Genomic DNA, 27451 nt, shown 5'->3' on the forward strand with positions numbered 1-27451 from the left:
CTGCAGGTCGGTTCTAAGTCATGGCCTCTGAGTACGATAGTCTACAACCAAAGTGTGTAAAAAGACATGCGCGTGGGTATGTCAGCTGCTCCTCACCTGTCTGAGGAAGGGGATTTCCCCAGCATTTAGTGATCCACGTGGGAATGCAGGATTTCCATGGTTCCAGGCCCCAACTCCCTTGCCCTCACCCTCCAGCCCTTGCCCAATAAGTATGACGGGCCAACAGCCTTCCAGACATGAGCTCCTTTGGGGTCATCTCAGGGAACCAAAGAATTGTGAACTAACTCTCAGGACAGAGCAGGACAGGGCTCCAGGAAGGAGGCAGCAGGCCCTTGCTTCTCTTCCTGCAGGAGCAGCTGTGGGACTGACTGAGGTGTTGTGGAAGGGAGGAAGTTTTGGGGCCCTCTGGGTGGTCCTTGGGCTCTCTCCTTTCTCCCTGTCTTGAGGAGGTTGAGTTTCGCTGACTGTGCCAGAAGACAGGGGAGCTGCCACCTCCTCCCCTCGAGTTTTGATGCCCTGAGAGCCGCCACACTTACCCTGGGGCCTTCAGGGCCAGGCCAGCCAACAGGCCCAGGCATGCCAGGAACTCCTGGGGGGCCGGGTCTGCCCTTCAAAGACAGAGAATCAAAGTTAGGACTATTGGGCTTGTTCCCCTCCCTCTGAAAACAGATTTGTCTCTGTGGCCTGGTAGGGAGTATGGGCCCAAGTATGGCCCCGGGATGCTCATCCCAACCTCCAAAGACTCATGGCCTGGAAAGCTGGGCCCCTCGGATGGGAGTTCAAGCCCTCAGTATCACATGACGTCGACGAGATTGTTCCATTTAAGAAATGGAAGGTGGTGGGAAGGAGCTCTAAACGTCTCGTCCTTTGACCACTATCACCCACCCACACATCCCCTGCATTCCAAGGAGGCGACGTAGAAGGGGAGGATGAGGTTTAGGGGAGCAGCAACAGAGGCTGGGCCCTTTCCCTTGAGGTCTTTCCCCTGCTCAGCGTGCCCACCTCCCAGAGGATGCCTTCCTTGCTGTAAGAACTCACTCCTTCCTGCAACCTGCACGTGTGGGTTTGCTGGGAGCTGCCCACCAACTGATGCACCACCCTTCCTGAAGCCAACAGCCCAGCCCCCTTACATCAAGGTGAGGCAGGACAAATTCTCTGTTGCATTCCCACTCCAGAGCTCCTCTGCAGCTCAGGCTGAAGCTGGATGTCACCTGGTACCACCCCTCTCCCGGCATTGGGTTTCCTCCCCTGCCCCAGCTGGGTCTCCCCTCCCCTGGGCTCCTCTGGGGAGAGCTGCTTTAATCATTAATTCACTTGCACATAGCATGGACCACCTTGATCTCTGTGTAGAAAACCCAACAGAGGCCAAGGGGCTGTGGAAGAGTAAGCCCTGCAAGGCAGTGTGGGGGCAGTGAGGTGGGGTCTGCATTGACCTCTGCACCCACTGGCTAATTTTGGTTAGCCTAGCTGGGGATATGGAAGGCTCATCCCTGACCTGGAGATCACGGCGCTGGTGGGCACACTAGCTCCCGCTCCTGCCTGCTTCACCCACGCAGACATCACTAAGCAATCACAGGCCTTGTTCTGAGCGCAGAGAGGATGCCAGAATCCTCCCAAGCCTGGCACTTCAGGCAACCACTAGGCCTTGGCCAGAGTGGTCAGCTGTGTCCTAAAGGGCTGGGACTTTGTCATCAAAGGTCTGCTTGAGGCTTTTATTGATAGTAAAAGTATTTGGATAAAATAACTAATAAAATAGTAATTTATACTTAGAACCATGGGCATCTTTTCTTGGTCTTAAACCCTCTTCTGTATCCCCAAGACCAACAATTTCAGTGCCAGCACGCACTGACTGCAGTAAGTAATGGTCGGTTGGCTCCTTCCTGATGCTAATGAGAGTCTTAATAACATGTGTTTGGTTTACTCAGAGTCCCTGCAACCTTAGGTAACTCCCGTTTATTTCAGCTGGGCCCTTAGGCAAAGCCGTTCATTCTTGTCTGACACTTGATTCCAGTTTAATCAAATCGACAGTGAGAGTCATTTGGTGCCGCGGGCTGGGGCCTTGGAGGGTTTCTCTGATGGATGGCAGGATGAGGCTGAGGGGAAACCTGGCCAGGCTTGGCAGCTTCCGAAGCCCGAATGCCACCAGGAGCAGACTGCAGACCCTGACTGAGAAGCGGGCAGGGTGAAGCGGCTGCTTCCGTCCTCATCAGGATGACTCCTGGGGATCGGGGCTGCGGGGGTGTGCAACCGGTCCCTATCCCCGGGGGCACAGCTGCCGTGTAATTTTGACAGGGTAACGTGGACCATACCTTCCTTCCTGGTCGACCAAGCTCCCCCTGTGGATGGAGAAGACAGGTAAGCAGAGACTGCTTTGGAGGAAAAGTTCTGGAACCTGAGGGCTTGGCAAGGTCTGATGAGCCGGCATGCCCACGAGGCTAGGTGCCCTGGAGGCTCACAGTGTCCCCGCCACGTCACCGGGCCCCACTGAGACGGGCGGATGGGGTCCCACGCCCACAGTCACCATGGAGCCCATTGTCACCCTCTAAGGCAGGCTTAGCGCATGCTTCGAAATCTCAACCAGAAAATCCTCAGTGGCGTCCCCAGAAACCAGGCCGGCATTACCCAGGGGAGGTGGGGGTGAAGACAGAGGTGCTTCATACCTTCTCTCCCTTTGGTCCAGTCTTGCCAGGAAGCCCGGGTGGGCCCTACATGATCAAGATAAGAAAAGAACAAAGCTTGCATCAGCCAGAGGCAAGACGGGTGCGGGGGGCCCTGGGTGCCCTGGCCCCTCAGTAGGCTGTTCTCACTGCAGACTCAGGGGTCCCAGCATGGCGGGAAGGATCCTACGCCCCACCCAGGCCAGGCCCATCCCTCTCCCTGGGACCCCTCTTCTTGCTTTCTCTGGGCTGTTTTCAGCATCACTGTTACTGCGGTGCTCACATACCTGCTTTCTGTGATTTTCCTTTTCTCTCTGGAATTCTCGGATGGCCCAAACATCCTGAGTGCTTGGCGAAGGCAACTCAAGAGACTTAAGAAGGGCTATTTGCTGAACACAAGATGCTTCACCACCTCTCACCTCTTTTCTACTGCTCTTACCAAGTTTCCCTGGGACCCCGACCAGACAGAATTAGGCTTTGCTCGCAGGAGCAGCTAACACAGAAATTCCCGTGGTGGATCTCTGGGTACCAGGAAGAGCAAAAGCCTTCTGTTTTAAGATGCTAAGAGTGTGGGCAGGTGAAGAGTGCATTTTTGTCCCACTGCCCGCCCAGGGCGTGGGGCTGAGTCCAGCTCAGGGAGCCCCGCGCCTGTCGCACTGAAGCTTGGCACACACGCGGCAGGATGTAGCTGCCCTCGGTGCACGTGCCTGTGAAACCCTCAGTTGGCCAGCTGTCTGCCAAACTCCCCAGGACAGCAGAGAGGAAATCCACCAAAACCCCCAGGCCACCTCTTCATCCGCAAGATCTGCAGATGAGCACGCCTTATGTGAACCATGTCTGAAATAGGATTTCTGTGAAGTTTGTTCAAATGACCCACCCCAGCCAAGGGATTCCGATCCTCTCTGCACATCAGAAACTCCTGGGGGACCTTTTAAAATTCCCCAGGGACACAGGCATCCCAGGGGATTCTAATGAGCAGAAAAGTTGGGGAACCACCACTTTTGGTTTATTCTCCTTCTGTTTGGCAGGGGTAAGGTAGTTTCGCTTCCATTCTTTCTTCTTTTCCAAGCCTCAGTAATTTTTCTGTTTTCTTCAAATGGGCTGGAACTATTTATCAGGCCATGATGCTGTCCCTAGCTCAGGGCTTCCCAAACTTTGACGTGAGGGTGATTCCCCCTGGGGAGTCTTGTTAAGATGCAGGTTCTGATGAGAGGGGGTGGGGTGGGGGGAGGGGAAGCTGAGATTCTGTGCTTCCAGCAAGTTCCCAGCTGCTGGCAGCTGTGGGTCCAAGGCTCCCCCTCTGTGAGGGTACAGAGTCACCGTGTTCCTGGAGCGCAGAGGTGGCTGTGGGATCCCTGGAGCCAGCCACATAGCCTCCCAGGGACCCACATGGGCTTGCACCAGGTCAGAGAGGCTCCTGTGGGGCTGGAGACCACAGCTTCAGGGCAGCCGGGACCCCCTTCCCGTCCCGTGGGTTCTCTGCAGGTGCAGACCACGGGAGCTGAGAAGATGGAAATCCCCCTGGGAGCTGAGCCTTGGGCACCCACCGTGTATCTCTGCAGGCTTCCCAGAGCCTCTGTGGCAGTTCTGGCCAGCTGTGGGTCCCAAGTCCTGCTTTCTCCAGTGCATTTAATAAACATTTACGGGGAAGCCCTGGTGGCTCAGAGGTTAAAGCGTTTGCGTGTAAGGTGGGAGACCCGGGTTCAGTCCCTGGGTCAGGAAGATCCCCTGGAGAAGGAAATGGCAACCCACTCCAGTATTCTTGCCTGGAGAATCCCATGGACGGAGGAGCCTGTAGGTTATAGTCCATGGGGTGGCAAAGAGTCGGACACGACTGAGCAACTTCACTTTCACTTTCTTTCACTTTCTACTTCCCAGCCAAGGGATTCCAAGCCTCTCTGCACATTACAAGCTCTTGGGGACCTTTTAAACTTCCCCAGGAACATGGGCCAGGACTACACCCCAGGTACTGGCGTGGGTGGGCACAAAGCAAGGTGGGCAACGCCCCTGCTCGCAAGAGCTGGTCTGCAAGGAGCCAGACAGGGAATACTTGGGCTTTGCCTCTGATACAGCAATTCTGTCACAACTCAACTCTGCCCTTCAGCGCAAGAAGTCGCCAGAGAACATAAACTTTAATTACAAAACATGCCGGACTACACCGTTGGCCATAGCTTGCCAACCTTAGGCACAGAGCTTGTATTTTATGGAGGCAGGGAGACCCAAGAGTCTAGGAACAAGAATGAAACTGTAACAACCTGAGAAAACTCAGCAGAGAAGGAAACCTGGCCCCTGGGTGGAGAGCGATGGGGCCCCTTCTGCAATGGAGGGCGGAGGCGCATGTCTGAGGAGGGTCGCCTGGGTTCTGAGGGACAGAGGAGTGGGCCACGGGGACAGTCAGAGGGAAGGGCGTTCCAAACAGCCAGAGCCACAGGCAAGGCCCAAAGGCCGCCACAGACTTCGGGTGGATGAGGACCCAGGACACACACGGCGGCTGCCCTGAGCGGGCCGTGACCTCGTGGGAGACACTTTGCAGGAGATACGGGTCCCCACGTGGGGCTTTGCTCCCAGGTTGAGGAGTGTGTCTTGGTCTTCCTGTGACGGGAAGCCACAGAGAGGTGACAGAATTCCTCTCTTCTGTCCCCACGGCAGGCCCAGACCCCACGTCCTCCTCGATGGACCCCCTCCGCCAGGCCAGCCAGAGGGCCCAGGAGTCTGTGAGACGGTCTCTGGAGGGACCATTTGTCTGCCTAGAGAACCCTTCCGCCAGCGTTTGGCCTGCTCCTCACTCTGACCTGAGCTCTGGTGGGGAGGGGTGGGCTGGCTGGGGCCCATGTCTAGGGCTAACGTGAGTTCAGAGCATCACGTTCCCTGTTGCCCCATTTTTCTGCCCTGCATGCAGGCCCCTCTGGGTGGGGTTAACAGTTGCACTTCTGAGCGCACTTTTTCTTCTGAGAGCTCTAACAATAACCACCCCCGTCTAGGCAGTAGCTCGCCTGGTCATCTCCCGCATCTGGTCCTGCAAAGGGAGTTATATCCCCATTGTGCAGATGGGCACACTGAGGCTGGGAAGCAGAACTGGCCAGAGAAGAACCATGTGGTTCCTCCAGGGCAGGAAAACAACCCCAGGGCACCTGAAGAGAGGCAACTCTTCACCAGGGGTAGTGGGCGGGGGAGGGTCCCTGCCCTGAGCAGAGGACCTCAGGGGAAGGGGCTGGGGGTGCACTGGCCTGGGGGCCCAGACCTCTGGGGAAGGGCCCGGGGTACACTGGCCTGGGGGCCTGGACTTCAGGTGAAGGGCCCCGGAGGGGACTGACCTGGGGGCCCGGAGGCCCAGATGAGCTGAGCGACCCCTGCACACACGGGGACTGCGCCGTCTCCAGTTCCAGGACGAGATTCTTCATGTCTGGGGAGAGAAGCTTCAAGACAAGGTGATACAGGTTTTAGGTCTGACCAGGGGTGCAGAAGAAGGGTCAGCCCCGGACACAGCCCTGTTCCACAGCCCTGCCCCGAGGCCAGCCATTGCCTGACTCCCCAGTGGGCGTCTCACGAAGGTGACCTCTGACTCCCAGTCTGCTTCCTCTCATCTGCTCTGAGACAAGCCTGGCTTCGATGGATTACAGAGAAAAAGCAACCACTCTGGATGGAGTCAGGAACTCACTCGGGGGCCTTTACCCAGCATCCAGGACACCATCCAATAGAAGTAAAACGAGTCACTAGTGTGTCGTCTTAAATGTTCTGGTAACCACATAAGAAGGGTAAAAGGGAATAAGTGAAATTAATTTTGATGAGGATTTTATCTCACCCAGTATATCCCCAATATTATTTCAATGTAAAAAAAAAAAAATAACTGAGATATTTTGAGTCATTACAAAAGGCATTCAGTGTGTGTTTTATACTCAGCACATCTCAGTTGGAACTGGCCACATGGGGCCAGAGGCTAGTGTTTTGGACAGTATGGGTCTAAGAGGTCCTGGAAAGATCTGAGCATGATGGGCCCCTGGGATGCCTTCCAGCTCAGCTTCCCCCATCGTGCTCTTTCCCTGCCTTCCCCTCCCTTTCCCCAGTTCCGCTCCCCCTCTCAGGACTGTTCCTTGTGGATAAGGGTGAAAGAAGGAAATTTCACGAGCTCAGGGAGAAGACAAAACAAGAGGGGGAAACTCCACGTCTGAGCCGCGGACAGGAGCCCAGAAAGTTATCAGTTCACCTCAGTGTCTCTGAGAGGACAGGACCCTTGCCATCTGCCTGCTGGCTAGCTGAATGGCCCAGCCCAGCTCCCACTTGAGGTGGGGGGCGTGCAGAGAGCCCCTGAGGACAGCCCCAGGAGGAGCCCCCGCCCAGCGGAGGGGCGCCCCAGGACCCGACAGTCAGCGGTACTCACCGGGCCCCGGCCCCCTCGGAAGAAGGGTGGCGGGAACAGCGGGGGCGGCGGGGGCGTCAGCAGGCAGCATGCTCGGGGGCCGCCGCGCCTCTTCTGATCCAGGCCAGGCAGGGCTGCTGGAAGGAACCCCCCCCCACCCCGCTCATTAGTGTGGGGCCTGCGTTAGGGCCTCTGGGTGCCCACTGTGCCCGGGGAGAGGGGCCGCTCTCACTTGCTGCCCACTGGGCGGGAGCGCCACCCCTGCTTATCCCTGCCAGGGCCCTCCCCGCCTCGCCAGGTAGGTGAGTGGGCACTGCAGCCGCTGGGACCACCAGGAGGCCAGGCTCCTTCTCCAGACGCTGACGGTCACCTTGTAGATGGGACAGAGAACAGATGGTTCAAACAGACCCGCCAGGGGCCCCTTCTCTCAGCTGGGGAGAAGGCAGGCTCTGCTCACACCCTTGACACGTGCCTGCAAGGAACATATTCGTGGGGGAGGCAGTGTCCCAGGGCCAAGATGTCAAGCATCCGTTTGACTCCAGACTCTACACAGACATTCAGGTCACCCAAGCTCACAGGAGAGCTACAGGCTAAAGTCTTCAGACACAGGAGTGAGATTATGAGGGGGCCCTGGATCCTTGCAGCTTCACGGTCAGGTGTGCAACGTTAGCACACGTTCAGTGCTGAGGTGGTCCTGGCAGAAAGGACACAGATCCCCGGGGATTCCTGCAGCACCTGGGTGGAGATCCCGAACTCCCCAGCCTCCAGGAGCCCCTTCAGCTCCTGCGCAGTCTCTACCCTGCTCCCTGCCCACCGCCCTGGCTCCCAGCCTGGGGGAGTCCTTGTGGCTGTATTTGAGCCTCAAATGAACGTCAACTCTTGTGTGCTGTTTTGGCTCAACATGAGCCAAATGATGGGTATCCTGATCGCTGCTTGTTGTTGTCACACTGCTGAACAGAGTCCCCCTGTGGGACACGACCACAACCTTCTTATCCATCCTGCTGCCTCTGAACACTGGGTCGACACGGCTACATGCCTGCCAGATCGGCTAAACTGAGAAGGCCAGAACGTAACATTTGTCGGCAAGGGCGTGGGACAACCAGAATTCTCTCAATGGCTGGTGGGAGAGAAAATGGCCTCAACTGGAAAACTCGCCGCATCGCCTCCTAAAGCCGAATGCAGCCACATCCGATGGCTCGGCAACTCTCATGCCTGTGTGTTCACCCATGGAAAAGACGCGTGTTCACCCAAACACACGCCCTACATGAACATTGCCCAGGGCTGTTGATTTTCCAGCGCCCCGTCCTGGTCTCCTGATGGTACCTCCTTGTCCATCCCTTCTCTGAATCTCTGACCTCACAGAACATGGGTGGGTTGCTTGTCACACCCCTCTCTGCCCTGAAACCAGTTTTCAGACTTGTCTCCCGGGGACAGTGCTTGGCTTTCCTGTCCACCCTGTGATCCGAGGCCTGACCCGACCTCAGGCCGGCAGCGGGAGCTTCCCAGAAGGCACGCAGTGCGGGTTGCCTGTGTCAGCTCCAGCACCCCGGGAATCACTGCTCACCCTACACCCTTGAACCCGGCAGAGGAGCAGCCCACTGTCTGGACCAGTGGTCCTCAGTCTCCTCAGACGCAAGGCCCCATTGGTAAGAAGTATCTTTAAAGACCCCTTTGTTATCCTAAAATAAAATTCAAAAATAAGGTAACATACCTGTGCCATTTAAAAATCAATGTAACGCTCTGAATGTAACATAAAAGAGAGCTCTCAGAAAAGTGATTTGTGATATAACAATGCATGTTTTGATATGCATATTTTGTTGAGCACTAGCATCTCAGAAAACTTGATGACCTAGTTAGATGCTCGTGCCTGCGTGTGAAACCATACTGAGCGCAAAGTCTACTAACATACGGTGCAGCATCTGCACCGCAAATGCTTCAAGTGAGGCGCCCGCTGCGAGATGCGATTTTTCTCAAATGAGGAAAAATACTGCGTAAAATCCCAACCAAACAAAGCGCAGTCGCTACTCAGCAGTTATCTGAGAAAACTCAGTTTCATACTATAGCAGTTCAACACATATTGATGTGAAAGAGCATTAGCTCCTAGGATGAGATAATTATGAAAGGTATGCATCTTCCATTTGACATTTCGCAGTCATGCGGGGCATGGGACACGCATGATGCTGTCCCACTGCAGGAAACCCCTCAGCTCAGCTGTTGTGACAACTGAAAATGAAAATTCCTAACAAGGCCCCATGAAACGCTCCCTGAAATAAATTGTTACAGTGATTTCTTTGGTCAGTCTCCCAAGGCAATAGAAATAAAAGCAAAAATAAACAAATAAGACTTAACCAAACTAATAAGCTTTGGTGCAGCAAAGGACACCATACACAGCACAAAGACAACCTGCAGAATGGGAGGAAATATTTGCAAATGATGCGACCAACAGGGATTAATCTCCAAAATATACAAGCAGCTCATACAACTCAATAACAAAAAACGAACAACCCAATCAAAAATGGACGGAAGACCTAAAGAGACATTTCTCCAAAGAAGACATCCAGATGGCCAGTAGGCACGGGAAAAGATGCTGAACATCACTAGTTGCTAGAGAATGCAAATCAAAACTGCAGTGAGGTATCGCTTCACACCAGTCAGAATGACCACCATAAAAAAGTATACAAGTAATAAATGCCGGAGGGGATGTGGGGAAAAGGGAACACTACTACCCTGTTAGTGGGGTAAATGAGTGCAGTCATGGAGAACAGTACGGAGGTTCCTTAAAGAAGTGGAAATAGAACTACTATGTGACCTGGCAGTCCTACTCTTGGGCATATATCCAGAGAAAACTCTGATTCAAAGAGATACATGTACCCCAGTGTCACTTTCACGCATTGGAGAAGGAAATGGCAACCTACTCCAGTGCTCTTGCCTGGAGAGTCCCAGGGATGGCGGAGCCTGGTGGGCTTCCGTCTGTGGAGTTGCACAGAGTCGGACACGACTGAAATGACACAGCAGCAGCAGCAGCAGCAGCAGTGTTCATAGTGGCCAGTGTGTTTAGTGGCATAGTGTTTACAATGGCCAAGACATGGAAGTGACCTAAACGTCCATCGACTGAGGAGTGGATAAAGACAGGATTTGAACTCTGGTCCCAGAGTCCTTTCTGCTGATCTGGACTGACTGTGGGTGCAAATGGAGGTCCCGTGGTGTATTTATACAATGGAATATTAGCCCTAAAAGAGAATGAAATGATGCCATTTGCAGCAGCACAAATGGCCCTAGAGAATGTCATATTAAGTGAATTCAGTCAGAGAAAGACAAATATCATATAATACTATTTATGAAGTGAAAGTGAGAGTCGCTTGCTTGTGTCAGACTCTTTGCGATCCCATGGACTGTACAGTCCATGGAATTCTCCAGGCCAGAATACTGGAGGGGGTAGCCTTTCTCTTCTCCAGGGATATTCCCAACACAGGGATCAAACCCAGGTCTCCCACATTGCAGGCAGTTTCTTTACCAGCTTAGCCACAAGAGAATCCCAATATTATTTATAACATTGTATATTATATGTGGAATCTAAAAAATGAAACAAATGAACTTACTTATTAATACAAAACAGACTCACAGAGAAAACAAATGTATGGTTGCCAAACAGGAGAGGGAGAAGGATAAATTAGGAGTCTAGAATTAGAAAAACTGTACAGAAATGTCTTAATGACCCAGATAACCACGATGGTGTGGTCACTCACCTAGAGTCAGACATCCTGGAGTGTGAAGTCAAGTGGGCCTTGGGAAGTATCACTATGAACAAAGCTAGTGGAGGTGATGGAATTCCAGTTGAGTTGTTTCAAATCCTGAAAGATGATGCTGTTAAAGTGCTGCACTCAATATGCCAGCAAATTTGGAAAACTCAGCAGTGGCCACAGGACTGAAAATGGCCAGTTTTCATTCTGATATCAAAGAAGGGTAATGCCAAAGAATGCTTAAACTACCGCACAATCGCACTCATTTCACATGCTAACAAGGCAAGGCTCAAAATCCTTCAAGCGAGGCTTCAACAGCACGTGAACCAGGAACCTCCAGATGTACAAGATGGATTTAGAAAAAGCAGAGGAACCAGAGATCAAATTGCCAATATCCACTAGATCATAGAAAAATCGAGAGAATTCCAGAAAAGCATCTATTTCTGCTGTATTGACTATTCCAAAGCCTTTGACTATGTGGCTCACAATAAACTGTGGAAAATTCTTCAAAAGATAGGAATATCAGACCACCTTACCTACCTCCTGAGAAACCTGTATGCAGGTCAAGAAGCGACAGTTAGAGCCAGACATGGAACAATGGACTAGATCAAAACTGGGAAAGGAGTACATCAAGGTTGTATATTGTCACCCTGCTTATTTAACTTCTATGCAGAGTACATCATGAGAAACGCTGGGCTGGAAGAAACACAAGCTGGAATCAAGATTTATAGGGGAAATATCAATAACCTCAGATACGCAGATGATACCACGCTTATGGCAGAAAGTGAAGAGGATATAGAGCCTCTTGATGAAAGTAAAAGGAGAGTGAAAAAGCTGGCTTAAGACTCAACATTCGAAAAGTCAAGATCATGGCATCCAGTCCCATCACTTCATGGCAAATAGATGGGTGAAGAACGGAAACAGTGACAGACTTTATTCTCTTGGCTCCAAAATCACCATGGTGACTGCAGCCATGAAATTAAAGGCGCTTGCTCCTTGGAAGAAGAGCTATGACAAACCTACAGAGCATATTTAAAAGCAGAAAGGTTACTTTTCCAGCAAAGGTCCGTATAGTCAAAGCTCTGGTTTTTACAGCAGTCATGTATGGATGTGAGAGTTGGACTAAAAGACAGCTGAGCACTGAAGAATTGACACTTTTGAACTGTGGTTTTGGAGAAGACTCCTGAGAGTCCCACGGGCATCTCACAAGAGGGGGCGAAAAAGCATTTATTCTAGGGGTGGGGCTTTGCTACATGATGCTGGGGGGCCGCCTATGGGGAAGCCCAGTCTGCCATGGCTCTGGACTGACAGCTGCAGCCTCTCCTTTGCCCTCGCCCGGCCTCGGTGGACGGCCAGGGCTGAGCTCTGGTTGTCCGCGTGGCCTCTCCCAGCCAGGGGCACCTGCAGGCAGCTCACGAAGGTGCATTGCTCATCACTCCTGTCTCCAGATCGTCCAGGCCCCAGGGCCTCTGCAGCCTGCACCCTGCGTGGCCCCCCACCCCAGTGGAAGACCCTGGCTCCGTCAGAGCCCCACCCCAGGCCTCCCCCTGGACGCGGGCTCCCCTAGCAAACACACTGTGGCTGCTGCTCCTCCTGTTAACACTTCTGCAGGGGCTGCCCCCGGCCCTACCCCTAGACCCCCTTCATTTTCAGCAGGTGAGGACCGTCTATTTCTGCCTGCCCCCGCGCCCCGCCCCCAGCTCCCTGGAGAAGTTTGTTTTTAGCACCATCTAGTTTATTTCCAGCTCATTCCAGCTCAGAATATTTCCATCAGGTGGACGTGTTTGGGAACAGCTTCCCGCTCCCCCCCCCGCCACCCTCCCCTCCCAGTCACTAAGACAGGACTTCACACGTCTATTTTGGGGTCATCTGAGTGGCCTGCGGGTCTCTTTGGACCAGGCTGCCTCCATGGAATCGTGTCTGAGCTCAGGTCCAGCCTGGAAAGCCCTAGAGGCTTTGTTGTAATGGAAAACATCGCGTGTGTGTGTGTGTGCATATGTGTGTGTGCGCGGGTGCATGGGGCCTGCAGAAACCTTGGTGCTCCACAAGGCTTAGCCCTATGTGTGTGTGTGTGTCTGTGTGTGCGTGTGTGCATGGGGCCTGCAGAAACCTTGGTGCTCCACAAGGATTAGCCCTCTGTGTGTGTGTGTGTATGTGCATGGGGCCTACAGAAACCTTGGTGCTCCACAAGGCTTAGCCCTGTGTGTGTGTGTGTGTGTGTGTGCATGCGTGCATGGGGCTTACAGAAACCTTGGTGTTCCACAAGGCTTAGCCGTGTGTGTGTGTGTGTGTGTGTGTGTGTGTGTGTGTGCAATGGGGCTTGCAGAAACCTGTGTGCTCAACCAGGCTTAGCTTCAGGAAATGCCAACCTCCAGGGAATCTCGGGAGTGCCCACCTTGACGCGTAGACACCGGAGTTCCACTGTGTGTGGCTCAGCTGTGCCAAATCCTGGGTGGGGACAGTCCTGGGTGTGACACAGGCTTTTGCAAACTTTGAGGGGTGTTTCCCTTTGCTGTTGTTGATGCCATCTTTGCCCTTTGAACAAAATACCTCCTTGAGTCTTGGAAAGTAATTCACTCAGATCTACGCTTGGAAACTCAGGGACTTGGATCACAGTGTGAATCCAGGCACAAGGGGCCATGGGGCCTGGCACGACTCCCCACTGCCACCTGAGACTAGTTTCCCCAACTGCACCACATGGGATTTGGCCCAAACCCCCTCCAGAGTGCTTTCTCACCCACGGTGAACCCCAGCATCACCACCATCTGGGCCATCTGGGTCTCACTCACTAGACCAGCCCATCCACAGGGCACTAGAGACAGCTTCCTCTGTTTCTGCCTCCTTGTTTTGCATCAAGTGGCACGGGAAAGAAGTGACCAAACTTTCTCCCTTTGCAGGTTGGGGAAATTGTAGGTGCAGCCACATGCTACCTGCAGCTGCTGGCGCTCAGCCTGCTCCTTCCGCCCCTCTGTGGCTCATCTGGTGGAACATGCACTCACAGGAGCCGAGGCGTGGAGAGCGGAAGGCACACATTCACAGCATCCCTAGGGCTTCTGACCATGAGTCGGAAGGCTCAGTGGCAGCCCCGTTCTCTCAGCCTGCCTGCCTGCCAGCTGCCTGCTTTCCCTTGATGCATGGATTCCAGACCAGACTGCACCCCACAGTTTGGCTTCAACCCCACTCACATGACATGCGCCTTGAGACACAAATTCTGACCCTAGGTTTTGAAGACGTTTGCACTTCTCTGAAAGATCACGTTAAAGTCATGGGACAGCAGTGAGCTGCAGGACCTGGCCTGGAGAGGGCTGGAGAACCTCTCTGCCACCCATGCCCGGGTGGCCCTGGACCACAGGGTACCATGCTGCTTCAGAGCCAAGGGGGCAGCTGCCAGCCTGCCACCCAGGGTCACCGGAGGGGCACACACAATCGTGGGAGCCAAGATTGCACGAACTCCAACATCAAACCCCTTTACACAGCAATTCCAACACCAGCGGAGGACTTGGAGATTTAAAGGCTGCTGGAAGTTCCCCAGAACAACTTGGCTTTCCAAGAGTCTTTTTTTTTTTTTTTTTTCCAAAGCAACACGCAACACAAACACACATACACACACACACAACTCACCCAAACAGCAAGCCGAGTAACAGAGCAGTCCTGAAACAGTGAGCAGATGAGCGAGGCTGAGGGGTGGGCCAGTCATCGCGGGCAGGGCCCAGGCGCACTGGCAGCGGGCACCCTCTGGAGGCCGGCTGAGAGTCGTCACGCCCCCAGCTCTGCCAGCACCTGCCCTGCTGGGCATCTGGTGGGGGGAGCTGGCCAATCCCTGCCTCTGCCCCAGAGGCCAGGGGTCTGGAGGCCAGTCCTGAGCTCCCGGGAACAGGAAGAGGGAGGCAGGGTTCTCGCCTCTCAGGAGCATGCACTGGGCAGCTGGGGGGTGGGGTGGTGGCTTGGGAGAGAAAGAGCATCCTGAGAGCACCAGGGGAGGTGGCGGAGTTGGGAGCCCGGGATACTGACGGCCCTGCCGCAGACAGGAGGCAGAGGGTCAGCCGTCGAACAGGCTGCTCTCGACCCTGGCAAGCCTGACAGGGCCGGGCTCACTGCCGCCCCCTCTGCGAGGGGGCGGGGTGGGGCAGTCTGCCTGCCTCCAGGGAAGCTCTCCGGTGTTGGTTGCTTCAGCATGTCTGAGCCAAGGTGCTGGCAACAGAGCTAATCGTAATTTTAAAATATGTATATTTTTCAAAGAGCCAACAGAGCAAACTGTTCCTAGGTGAAGCTTTCCTGTAAGATGATTAAGTGATATATACCAGATACGTGCGGAAATCTGACACTTGATAGGCACCCAGTGCCCAAACACGTGCATACACACACGCGCACACACGATATTCTAGATCACAGAAGCAGTAAGCACGGTTGTTTAAGTCAACTTAGTGAAGACCATGAGCTACAGCTGCTGCTGCTGCTGCTAAGTCGCTTCAGCTGTGTCCGACTCTGTGCGACCCCCATAGGCGGCAGCCCACCAGGCTCCCCCATCCCTGGGATTCTCCAGGCAAGAACACTGGATTGGGTTGCCACTTCCTTCTCCAATGTATGAAAGAGAAAAGTGAAAGTGAAGTCGTGTCTGACTCTTAGTGACCCCATGGATAGCAGCCCACCAGGCTCCTCTGTTGTCGACGGAATGAAACACCAACACTGCAGAGTGGTTTGAATCTTTATATTTTAACACTTGCTTCTTACAGCTGCTTTATTTTATATCCCTTGCACAACAACCTACAGGGCAAGCTGCCAAGCACTATGATTCAGAGACTATACAGTGCACAGGCGCAGGGCGAGATAACCTTTACCTTGACTTATGTACTGCAGCTAAGACTTTGTTTTGGGGAACTTCCTTATCAACTTAGAATCTGTTTTGTCCCAGGGTCTGTTCCTTTTGAGGAATCGGAGAAACATCCTTGTGTGCAAGAAATGTTCTTTTCCCACGGGAACAAATAGGATTCTTAGCTGAACATCTCGTTTGCAAGAATGCTCAGCCCTGGTTGAGAGTCTCGTTTGCAAGCACTTCTCAACCTTCTTTATACCTTGTTTCCCACACTCCTCCGTCCATGGGATTTTCCAGGCAAGAGGACTGGAGTGGGGTGCCACTGCCTTCTCCATGAGCTACAGCAGGAGTCGGCACAATTTGTCTGGAAAGGGCCGGAGAGGAAGTGTTTTAGGCTCCGTGGGCAGCCTCTGCTGCACTGCACCCCCGCCATCATGCGTGAAAACAGCACAGACATCACAGGCAGCAGGCATGTGGCCACGCTGCCCTGGAACGTTATTCACAAAAGTAGGAGGCAAGCTGGCCTTGGCTCCCAGGCTATAGTTTGCCGACCACTGAGCTACACCCATCGAAAGGAAGGATACTTCTTGTGTTTGTCCATTCATTCATCGACTGTTTCATTCATTCAGGAACACACAGAGGATGAGTGCCAAGTGCCTGCCAGACACGCTGACGGGACACAGTCCCTGCCTTCAGTACACGTCATGAGCCTTGTGGAAAGAGTCAAGCCCTGGAGCCAGGCAAACCTGGGCTGGAGCCCTGCTTTTGCCTCTGTCTGAACTTAAGGAAGTTTTTATTCACTCTCTCAGAGCCTTAGCTTACTTCTCTGTTGAGAGGGTAGGGAGAAGTGAACCTAGTTCATTTGTTGTGAGGATAAGAGCAAGGCTTATGGAGTTCCTGTGGAATAGGGACTCTTTCGTCGATATTTTCATAGATAACTATGAAAATATGAGGTGGAAAATTAAAAGTGGTTGACATGGGGCTGCGTATCTAGAGGGATTTATAGGAGGAAGTGATGCATACCAGCTGGGTCAAGGGATGCAAGAGAGAAATCAAGGAAAGCTTCCTGGAAGAGGTGGCATTTGAGCTGAGCTTTGAAATTGGAGAAGATCTGTTGGTACCATGATGGGAAGAGCTAGGGAGGAGAGGGCTCTGTTCATCTGTGGTGCATTTCTCTCTGTTGGCAGAAACATCAGGAAATTCTGTACAGAGGGCTGTGGCAGAAAGGTCATCTACGCCCCCTTTACCCAGATTTCCTGGAGCTGGGTTATGTTACTGCAGCTCTTCAGTTTTTCAAACCTCATTTCAAACACCCTCAGAGACAGAAGTTTTGCCAATTTAAGTATCCGAAGCATTTAGTTTTTACCATTCCACGTCAAACTTCTCCAGAATTTTATACAAAGAAACCGCTCAGCTATACTGTTTTATTATTGTCAAAACAAAGGTGACTGCCCAGAGGATCGCCGAGGTCCTGTCCAGCCCTGCTGGTGTCCACATCTCTGCTCTGGACCTAATGTCTCAGGCTCCCCAGGGTCTCTTTTTGTCTCTTTCCTGCCTCAGCCCCACACCCTCTGTCTCCTATCTCTCAGACTTGGTCTCCCTCTCTCTGTCTCTCCAGGCACTAACAGTTGAATTTCCTTGAGTCAAATGGCCTGGAGGTGTGCTCATTACCTGGCTGCCCCTCAGTCAGGTGTGCCATCCTGGGAGGAGGGTCCTGGTCTGCAGCCCTGGTGTGACAGTAACATGGGGCGTGGCTTTGGACAACTCCTTTCTGTGCTCGGGGTTGGTCTTCCCACATGTAAGTTCAGTTCAGTTCAGTCACTCAGTCGTGTCCGACTCTTTGTGACCCCATGAATCACAGCACGTCAGGCCTCCCTGTCCATCACCATCTCCCGGAGTTCAGTCAGACTCACATCCATCGAGTCCGTGATGCCATCCAGCCATCTCATCCTCGGTCGTCCCCTTCTCCTCCTGCCCACAATCCCTCCCAGCATCAGAGTCTTTTCCAGTGAGTCAACTCTTCGCATGAAGTGGCCAAAGTACTGGAGCTTCAGCTTTAGCATCATTCCTTCCAAAGAAATCCCAGGGTTGATATCCTTCAGAATGGACTGGTTGGATCTCCTTGCAGTCCAAGGAACTCTGAAGAGTCCTCTCCAACACCACAGTTCAAAAGCATCAATTCTTCAGCACTCAGCCTTCTTCACAGTCCAACTCTCACATCCATACATGACCACAGGAAAAACCAAAGCCTTGACTAGACGGACCTTAGTCGGCGAAGTAATGTCTCTGCTTTTGAATATGCTATCTAGGTTGGTCATAACTTTTCTTCCAAGGAGTAAGCGTCTTTTAATGTCATGGCTGCAGTCACCATCTGCAGTGATTTTGGAGCCCAAAAAAGTGTAAAATGGAGTGAAACAGGAGGGAAGGGGGCAGAGCACACCTTTAAAAGCATGGCATAGCCTGAGGACACGACATTCCATTTGATTAGATCCAAATGGGTCCAAGATGGCAGAAGATTTGACTTCCAGTAGACCTTGGCCCTCAGTACACGCTCACTGTAACGTATCTGAAAGCTAAGCGACTCACCTAGAGGCATCAAGACCTTTCTGAGGCCAACCACCACAGGCCATAAAGTGGGTGGTGGCCCAATTCCTGGAAATCCTCACCCTTCCCCCGAAACAGGTGGAATAATCCTCCCACTCAGTAGCCTATGAAATCACCCAGCCCATGAAAACTGTGTCATATTTTGAGCCACTCTTTTTCTCTGGGTTGGCCCACGCTGTGGAGTGTGTTTCTCTCTAAGAAGATCTACTGCTTACCTATCACTTTGTCTCTCATTGAATTCTTTCTTCGATGAGAAAGAACCTGAGCTCCATTACATGCTGAAACCAGGAATGCAATCTCAGCTGGAAGACAGTGTGGGTTCTGGCCGGGTTTGAGTTCTGGCCCATGGGTTTGAGTCACAGTCTGTTTAATGGTTTCAGGAGCATTGGACCAGAGGTAGTCTAAGCCTGTTCCAGCCCCAGCTTCTGCCAGGGGAGGCAAATCCCAAGACACAAACAGCTCTCCATGAGGGCCCAGGGCCAGGGTGGAGGGCCACGTTCCTCTCCTTTCCCCTGGAAAGCAGTTCTTGCCTTCAAGGCAGCCGGCCTGTGCCTCAGCCTTTCACCGGCCCAAGCACCAGCCCACCCAGCAGAGTTGCCTGCAAAATCTAATTCATAATAAAAGTTTCCAGGGCCTTCCTGCAGCTGGTGTCAGCAGGTGCCATCTTCACAGTCGTTTGTCTTAATTTCAGCTCTGGGATTTATCAGCCGGGCCAGAAGACCCTTCTGGAATGCTGCCACCTCGGGCACCAGGCCAGTGCGCCTGTCCCCACTGCGGCACGCGAGGCCTGCTTCCTGCTGAGCCCACCCGAGCGGGGTCTGCTTTGCGTCTCCCCATCCCCCACCCCTGCATGACTCCCACCCTTGCTGCCCAGAGAGACTGTGCAGCCTGGCTAACTTGGCACCCTTCCCAAGGACCCAGGCGCCCAGGAGAAGCCGGAGGGCCTGGGTTCTCCCTTCTCACCACCTGACACGCTCACCTTGACCAAACTTCGGTCAGGCTCTGAACCAGGCCCCGACCCTGGGCTTCCTTGTCAGCCTGCTGAGTCCTGTTTTTACAAGAATTCTCTAAGTCAGTTTTGAGAGACTCCCTACCCTTGACATTTTCTCACCCTTGACATCTGATCAAATTCCTCATCGCCACCCCCCCCCCCATACCCTTGATATCTCATCACAGGCCTGCCTTTGGCAAGAATGTTCTTAAGTGGCTTTAGATGGATCCCCTACCCTTGGGATCTCTCGGTAATTTTATATCAACCTCCCAACCTGCTCTTCGACTACAAATCATCACATTAAACAATTCCTGTTTAATTCGGAATTGAACTCACTCTCTCTTCTCTTGGGCTTCCCTGGGGGCTCAGATGATAAAGACTCTGCCTGCAATAGAGGAGACCTGGGTTTGATCCTTGGGGCGCAAAGATCCCCTGGGGAAGGGAATGGCAACCCACCCCAGTATTCTTGGGATTCCCTGGGGGCTCAGCTGATAAAGAATCCACCTGCAATATGGGAGACCTGGGTTTGATCGCTGGGTCGGGAAGATGCCCTGGAGAAGGGCATGGCAGCCCACTCCAGTATTCTTGCCTGGAGAATCCATGGACAGAGGAACCTGGAGGGCCACAGTCCATGGGGTCGCAAAGAGTTAGACATGACTGAGTGACGAACACACTACTGTGTGCCAAGCCCTTGCTGTGCCACCAGGATGGAGGGACAGACATGCCCACAGCCTGGCCTCTGGAGGGCAGAGGGCTTTCATCTCCTCTGCTAGCTCCAACGGCTGGTACCAATTTCCTGGGACGCTGTGTTAGGAAGGACTCTGAGGAAAGAGGGCTTCCCTGAGATGGGAAGAGGGAGCAGCATCTCGGCTGAGGCCGGCTGGGCCTCATTTAGCAAGCTCTCCTCACGGAACAGTGACAACACCAGAGTCAGCACGTCCCACACTTTATGACACAGAGTGCCCAGGGGACAATCATCCCCGATTTACAAAGGAGGAGCCAGGTCACTTGGTCCAGCTAGAAGAGAAGGTCGGCGGGGGGGGGCGGGGGGAGGTCAGAGTTCAACAGGACTCTCATGCAGCCCTGGGAGAAGGTGGCCTCCTGGGGGTGGTCCCCAGCCCCAGGGGTGGCTCCCCGCCAGACCACCCTAACCCTCTCCGGCTCCTCTCTGCTCTTGCGGTGCAGGCGGCACCCCCTCCACCCTGACCTGGCCTTTCCCTGCGGGTGGACTCTCAACCCCCAGCTGCTGACTTGACATTCCAGGACCTCCTCCTAGTTGGGGTGGAGAAGGCTGGTACTTCCCGAGGAGGTGAGCTTCCCTTTCCATGGGACAGAGCTGTCCCTGAGAAGTGGTGGCAATGCCCAGTGCCCCCTCAGTGAGGGGCAGGCGGCCACGTGACTCTTCCTGCTGATGGCTCTGGTGATGCGAGGGCCGGTACAGAAAGTGTCCACATCCCTGAATGCCAGCGAGGAGGCCGGCCGCCTCTGACCAGAGCCTCCGGGCTCTCGGACAAGCAGGATATAAATTTTCACCAGGCAAAGTCGCTGGTATGCTGGCATTTGCCACAGCATACATCACTAACCCGAATCGGTGCAAGGCGCTAACCAGGGGAACGTTCATGACTCTGCAGCACCCTTCCCTGGTCCCCACACACACTGCGTGTACCCGCATCACCAGACTCATCTCCAGACGAGCCGCAAGACCTAAGGAGGCACCTGAAGACACACACAGCCTGATCTTGAAGACGTCGGTTGAGTCCAGGTGCCTGACCCTGGAGACTTCTGGACGTCTGGCAACCAGCAGGAAGTGCCGACCCCGCTCCACACCCCCACGTGCAGGGGAGAACCAGCAGGGAGCCTCAGAGAAGTGCAGTGTGTTCTAGCCAGGCGGGCTTGGGGGCGCTCACACCCGGTCCCTGGTCTCTCTAACCAAACCTCACTATTACTCATCTTCAGGTTCTGGTTTTCTGGTTGGTAAGTGCACACAAGCAGGCAATTCACTAGTCAGCTGCCTCCCTGACTATCCCAGCCGCAGAGAGGGCACAGTCACGCGTGCATCTACCTTCTCTGTGGAACAGTTTACTCTTCAGAGTGGGCAAGGGATCTGCAGCTCATTTTGAAATTCACCAAAAAAACAATAAGATGGATAAATAGAGGGCAAGTAAATGATAACAATCACAGAATCGACGTAGCGGGTATCATTTGATTGCTAGGGCGGCCTTAGCAGAGCACCTGAGTGGCTGAAACAACAGGTAATCACTTTTCACACAGTGGGAATCTAGACAGCCGAGACGGAGGTGTCAGGTTTGGTTTCTCCTGAGGTTTCTCTCCTCGGCTTGCAGACGGCTCCCTTGCCCTGTGTCCTCCTGGGGCCTTCTCCCCCTTTTCAAACATCCCTGGTGTCTCTGTGTGTGCCCAGATCTCCTCTTCCTAAAAGGACACCAGTCAGAGTGGACCAGAGCATGCGTATGGCCTCGCTCAACCTTAATCACCGGAGAAGGCGATGGCACCCCACTCCAGTGCTCTCGCCTGGAGAATCCCATGGACAGAGGAGCCTGGTGGGCTGCAGTCCCCAGGGTCACTGAGAGTTGGACATGACTGAGCAGCTTCCCTTTCACTTTTCACTTTCATGCATTGGAGAAGGAAATGGCAACCCATGCCAGTGTTCTTGCCTGGAGAATCCCAGGGACGGCGGAGCCTGGTGGGCTGCTGTCTATGGGGTCGCACAGAGTCGGACACAACTGAAGCGACTTAGCAGCAGCAGCAGCAGCAACCTTAATCACTCTTCTGAGTCACTCAGAGAATTGTAAAGTAACCTTAATCACTCCAAATACAGTCACATGCTGAGGTAAGGGGGGTTGGGACTCCAACAGATTCATCTTAGGGGAGGGCGAGATACAAGTCAGCCCATGGGAGCAGGCATCCTGGTGTTCTCTGGACAGTTCTTTCCACTTTTTTTTTTTTTTTTTGGAATGTTGGGGATTTTCTACAATAAAATTTTTAAAATACAAGGAGACAACAGAGAGCCAAGGACACCTCTACAGGGCTAGGAGCAGAGTGGGCCATCCAATGCCCTCGATGGCAAACATCTGGGCGCTCAGGAGCTGCACGTGGAGCTGGCTAGGCACCAGAGTCACCTGGAGGAGCCCCGAGTCATTCACCAGGAGACCTGAGCAAGTAACTGGTCCTCAGGAAGGACGTGAGATGACCATCCTCTTCTGCGCCCCACCCGCATAAGGCTGCCCAACTTACAAGGACAAAGGAAAGTCACCTCATGGTGGTCACTGTTTTGTCGTCTTACATCAGAAGCCACGTCTGTGGTTGTGCAGAGGTTTGAGGAGACACCCCCATCTTTCTTCCCATCCCCCACAAGGGGACTTCTCTGGATCTTACCTAAAGGGAGGCATCTGCTTTTTCTGAGTTCCAGTTCTAATTTGGCCAAATGGCACGTGGTAAATAGAGAGGGAGGAGGAGGCAATGCTCTCAGGAGGCAAGGGAACATCCAGAAGCCTCCCCAAGGCGGGCTGTGCCTTGGCTCTGAATTCGATTAGGGAGGCCAGGATAGATCAGCAAGTCCTATCCAATCTCCCGCGTTGGCTTGACAGGGAGGCCACATTTCTAGAGTGATTCAGCAGATCTGGCTGCAGGTCACAGGCAAAACCTTCCAGTCACATCGGGCCTGAAGGCTGGGTTGTTTCCAATTTGCACCAGCAACTGGGGCTCAGTGGAAAGACCCTATGTTTCCACCAGCTACGCTTCCATGCCTTCATTCGTCCACGGAGACGTTTTAGCTCTATGGACATTTATGATTCAAAATCACGTGGCTCACACAGCCCTTTCCCTAGAACCCCCCTCCCCCCTCCACCGCTTCCAGGAATTGTTACCTGAGGGTCCACAGCAGGTGGGTGGGAGCCCCTGGCTGCCTGCCATTTACCCACTGGCACAGGGAACGTTTCTACCCTTTGGTCTCATGAGTCACTGAAATCCCTGGATTCCAGAACTCGGGGGACCTCGGCTTGACCTGCTTGAACTCAGTTGAACGTTAGAACTTCTCAACTGAACAAGCTGGCAGGAAGAATCTTATAAGCAGCACTATAGTTACGTGCTTCTATCATTCTGGAAATTCCCTGAGATCTCAATTCCCTTCTTTAATTTGTTTTTAACAGATATTTTTTAATTAAAGTTTTTTCCTTTTAATGCGCACTATTTTTCAAAGTCTTTATTGAGTTTGTTACAATATTGTTTCTGTTTCATGTTTTCTTTTTCTTTTTTTGGCCTTAAGGCATGTAGGATCTAGTTCCCCGACCAGGGATCAAACCCTGCCTTGGATGGTGGATTCTTGACCGCTGCACTGCCAAGAAGTCCCTCTAGCAGAGTTTTAAAGACAGAAAAATCCTATCCTGTGCTCCGGGTGAGAGGTTCGCTTTTGTATGCGTATGTGGGATTTTCTTGAATCGTTTAGAATAGGTAATACATTCATGTGATTCAACATTCAGAAAGTATAAACGGCTGTACTTGAAAACTCTCCTACCCTGTCTCAGTTCCAGTTGCTTACTTTCAATTAGTCTCCTGTGTACTTTTCCATGAATATTTTATGTACAGTGAGGAAATAGGTATAGTGTTTCCCTCTCTTACTCAAAGGGTTACTTGTAATATAATGCTATATTTCTGATACTATCTCAGTTTCTTTTCTTTTTTCAACTTTCTCCGTTTCTTCACAGTATTTCTAATAGTATATTCCATACTATTGGGCCATACAAAATGCATCCACATTCCTTTCTATGGCTTTGGAATAGTCCTTCATTTGAACCATAGTTTGTTCACCCTGCCCTGTACTATCGTGCATTTGGGTGATTTGCAAACATTTGCTCATACAAACAATGATACAATGAAATAACCTTCTGGATTTCCCTGGTGGTACAATGGATGAGACTGCCTGCCAATGCAAGCGACATGGGTTTGATCCCTGGTCAGGGAAGATTCCACAGGCCCTGGAGCAGCTAAGCCGTTGTGTCACAATGACTGACCCCAAGCTCTAGAGCTGCGGCTACTGAAGTCGGTGTGCCTCGGGCCTGTGCTCCGCAGCAAGAGAAGCCGTTGCAATGAGAAGCCCGTGCTCTGAACCTAGAGTAGCTTCTGCTTTACGTAAGAGAAAGCCCTCGTGCAACAACGAAGACCCAGCACAGCCAAAATCAATAAAATAAACCTTCTGTATGCATCTTTGTATCACTGGTAAGCATGTCCATTTGATGGATTTCTAGAATAGAATTGCTGAGTCAAAGAGCGTGCGCATTTGCAGTTCTTACACACGATGCCTAATTCACTGCCACAAAGTCCTCGTCAAGCCACATTCCATCCCACAAGCAGAGAATGAGGATATCTGTTTCCACACACGCTCACCAACACACGTGATGTCAGACCTTTGAACGTCATCCATCTGACCAGTGAAAATGACACTTTGGTGTGATTATAATTAGCATATCTCTTAAACTGAGTGGGGCTGGGGATACGTTCACATGCTTTTGAGCCATATGTGTTTATTCCATTTTTCCGTTAGTTTGGTGGCCTTCTGCTATAAATTTTTTGAATATATAAAAAAATAGCACTTTATGATCAGAGAAGGCAATGGCACCCCACTCCAATACTCTTGCCTGGAAAATCCCATGGATGGAGGAGCCTGGTAGGCTGCAGTCCATGGGGTCGCTAAGAGTCGGACACGACTGAGCGACTTCACTTTCCTTTTTCACTTTCATGCTTTGGAGAAGGAAATGGCAACCCACTCCAGTGTTTTTGCCTGGAGAATCCCAGGCACGGGGGAGCCTGGTGGGCTGCTGTCTATGGGGTCGCACAGAGTCAGACACAACTGAAGCGACTTAGCAGCAGCAGCGGCAGCAGCACTTTATGATATGACTTGCAAATATTTCCTCCAGTTTGTTTTAGGTCTTTTGATACTGCTTTTTGAATTGTTTTTCTCATACATAACTTTTTTTTTTAATGTAGTATAATTGATTGCAGAAGCCTTTTTTATGGCTTCTGGGTCCTTGTTATAGGTCTTCCCCCAAATCTCCCAAGTTTTCACCTAATAATTTTATGATTTCATATCTTATGTTATCAATCTTAATTCATTTGTGATTTATTCTGGTGCGAGATGTAAGCTTGTTTGCTTGCTTTCCTGGAGACATTTTATCTGTGACCTAATGCAGGAAACAAAACCCTTCCTTACTGAAGGTAGCCCACAGGCGTCGGCTGTCACACCACCTGGGAACATGCACGGCTGGCCCAGGACTGGGACCCAGATCAGCTGTGTGCTTCCCTTCACTGCTCTGTTCACTCAAATGCCAGCCACCTGTGTGTACCCCGGATCCTAGCACAGTTATTTCACTTGGGTTACTTTAATGTCACAGACTATGGGCTTCTCGTGTTAGTCTGTCTTGTGAATCTTCTTGTTCAGTATAACAGTTAAGTATACTGTTAATTATACATGACGCACTGCAGTCGTGTCCGACTCTTTGCGATCCCATGGACTATACAGTCCAGGGAATTGTCCAGGCCAGAATACTGAAGTGGGCAGCCTAGCCCTTCTCCAGTGGATCTTCCCAAACCAGGGATTGAACCCAGGTCTCCCACATAGCAGGCAGATTCTTTACCAACTGAGCCACAAGGGAAGCCTAAGAATACTGGCGTGAGTAGCCTATCCCTTCTCAAGCAGATCTTCCTGGCCCAGGAATCGAACCAGGGTCTCCTTTGTTGCAGGCAGCTCTACCAACTAGGCTGTTAAAGCCCACAAATAGCAGGAGGTACAATAAAAATTGGTCATTTGATTGATGGGAAGTGTATCAAAATCCGTATATATCGAGTAACAGTCATAATTTAATCTAGAGACAGATGCTATAATAATGATGACAACGATCTGCATCCATTCAAATGGATTTTCTTGTCTCATATAGAAAAGAACAGTAAGTGGCAGCAGATGGGTATGTGGCCCCAAAACCGAGCATCTTTGGCAAGTCAGCCCACATTTACTGGCATTCCATTTGAAATTTTCATGTTTAATAACTTGTCTCTGATTTCCCCAGAGGTCCCATGCTGGCAGGCCTGGTTGGTGACTTGGCATCGCTGTCCATTTGGAAGGGGGCAAGACCATCATTCCAGGTGCTGTGTGGACAGAGGGCCCAGTTCTCCCGACATAGATGAACTGAATACGGGAAGTGACTTGTCTACCAGCTAGGGACTACATGGGGGTCACACAACTTCCCAAAGTGGGGGGTCCCCTCGGGCCTGCAGTTTCCTGGGGGCCCCTAGAGTGCTCACCCGGTCTAGGGAACTGAGAGCTTTCTTACTCACAGCTCAGGGGGTTGCCTCTAGGTGGACTCTGCCCATCAGCTCAGGACTCAGAAGCTAAGGCCTACCCTCGCTGCGGGCCCGCTGAGGCCATGCCCTCCCGTGTTTCTTCCTTTGATGCTCATTGCAACCCCGTGAATTACCCTCTGCTGTGCCCCCTATTTCCAGGTGAGGGAAACTGAGGCTCTGACAGCCAAGGTCCTGTGGAGTTGAGTGTCTGAGCCCGGACCTCCGGTTCCATAGCCCACACTCTTGTGACAGTCCCTGCTCCACCCAGGGGTCTGATGGAGACTGAAGGCTGAGACTGGACTCCAGCGCCAGGAGCAAATCCATCTTGCCACCAAATAAGAGCAGGTGGGAATAGGGCAGAAATGAAGCAACTCAGGAGGAGGCTAGTGGCCTGGATTCCAACTCTCTCGCTGCCATCTGGAATAATGGTTGCAAACAGTAACTGAGAGCTTAACTATGTTCCCCCTGAAGAAGGAAATGACAACCCACTTCCGCATTCTTGCCTGGAAAATCCCATGGATGGAGAAGCCTGGCAGACTACCGTTGATGGGGTTGCAGGGTCGGACATGACTGAGTGACTTTCACATACACACATACACACATACACAACTGTGCTCCAGGTGCAGTGCAAAGCTCTGTACCTACTACGCTGCCATCTGATGAGGCAGCTACTCTTCCCCACCCGCACTTTTCAGTTACTGTTTGCTGTGTGTTTGCTATGGGCTGGACACAGTGCTACGCACACTCAGCACACTCGGTCATCGCTTCATTGCGATGGCTCTAAGAGATCCAAGTTCCTTTTCTGTTGTTGCAGCACGCACAGCACGTGGGATGTTGGTTCTCTGACCAGGGATCAAACCCGCGCCCCCTGCAGTAGAAACGTGGAGCCCTACCCACTGAATCTCCAGGGAATTCCCAAGAGAAGGGAAATCAAATAAA

The 27451-nt window shown here is 52.3% G+C and overlaps 1 protein-coding gene across 4 annotated transcripts in view; it reads right to left on the reverse strand.

Moving 5' to 3' along the window:
• Nucleotides 1–27451, reverse strand: part of COLQ (collagen like tail subunit of asymmetric acetylcholinesterase) — a 65442-nt gene that overhangs the window by 26784 nt on the left and 11207 nt on the right. For 2 of the 4 annotated variants that reach the window (XM_060406623.1, XM_042238596.1), the window contains exons 1-6: nucleotides 14376–14474; nucleotides 7036–7151; nucleotides 5972–6073; nucleotides 2661–2705; nucleotides 2310–2336; nucleotides 537–608 (exon numbers count right to left, since the gene is read on the reverse strand). In XM_060406623.1, coding sequence (XP_060262606.1) covers nucleotides 537–608; nucleotides 2310–2336; nucleotides 2661–2705; nucleotides 5972–6073; nucleotides 7036–7151; nucleotides 14376–14451 — 438 coding nt within the window. In that variant the 5' untranslated portion in view covers nucleotides 14452–14474. Of the gene's footprint in view, nucleotides 1–536; nucleotides 609–2309; nucleotides 2337–2660; nucleotides 2706–5971; nucleotides 6074–7035; nucleotides 7152–14375; nucleotides 14475–27451 lie in introns of those variants that run through there. The other 2 variants (XM_027961886.2, XM_042238606.1) reach the window with 2 other exon arrangements.

Source organism: Ovis aries, chromosome 1, assembly GCF_016772045.2.
Source record: "Ovis aries strain OAR_USU_Benz2616 breed Rambouillet chromosome 1, ARS-UI_Ramb_v3.0, whole genome shotgun sequence".
Taxonomy (NCBI): Eukaryota; Metazoa; Chordata; class Mammalia; order Artiodactyla; family Bovidae; genus Ovis; species Ovis aries.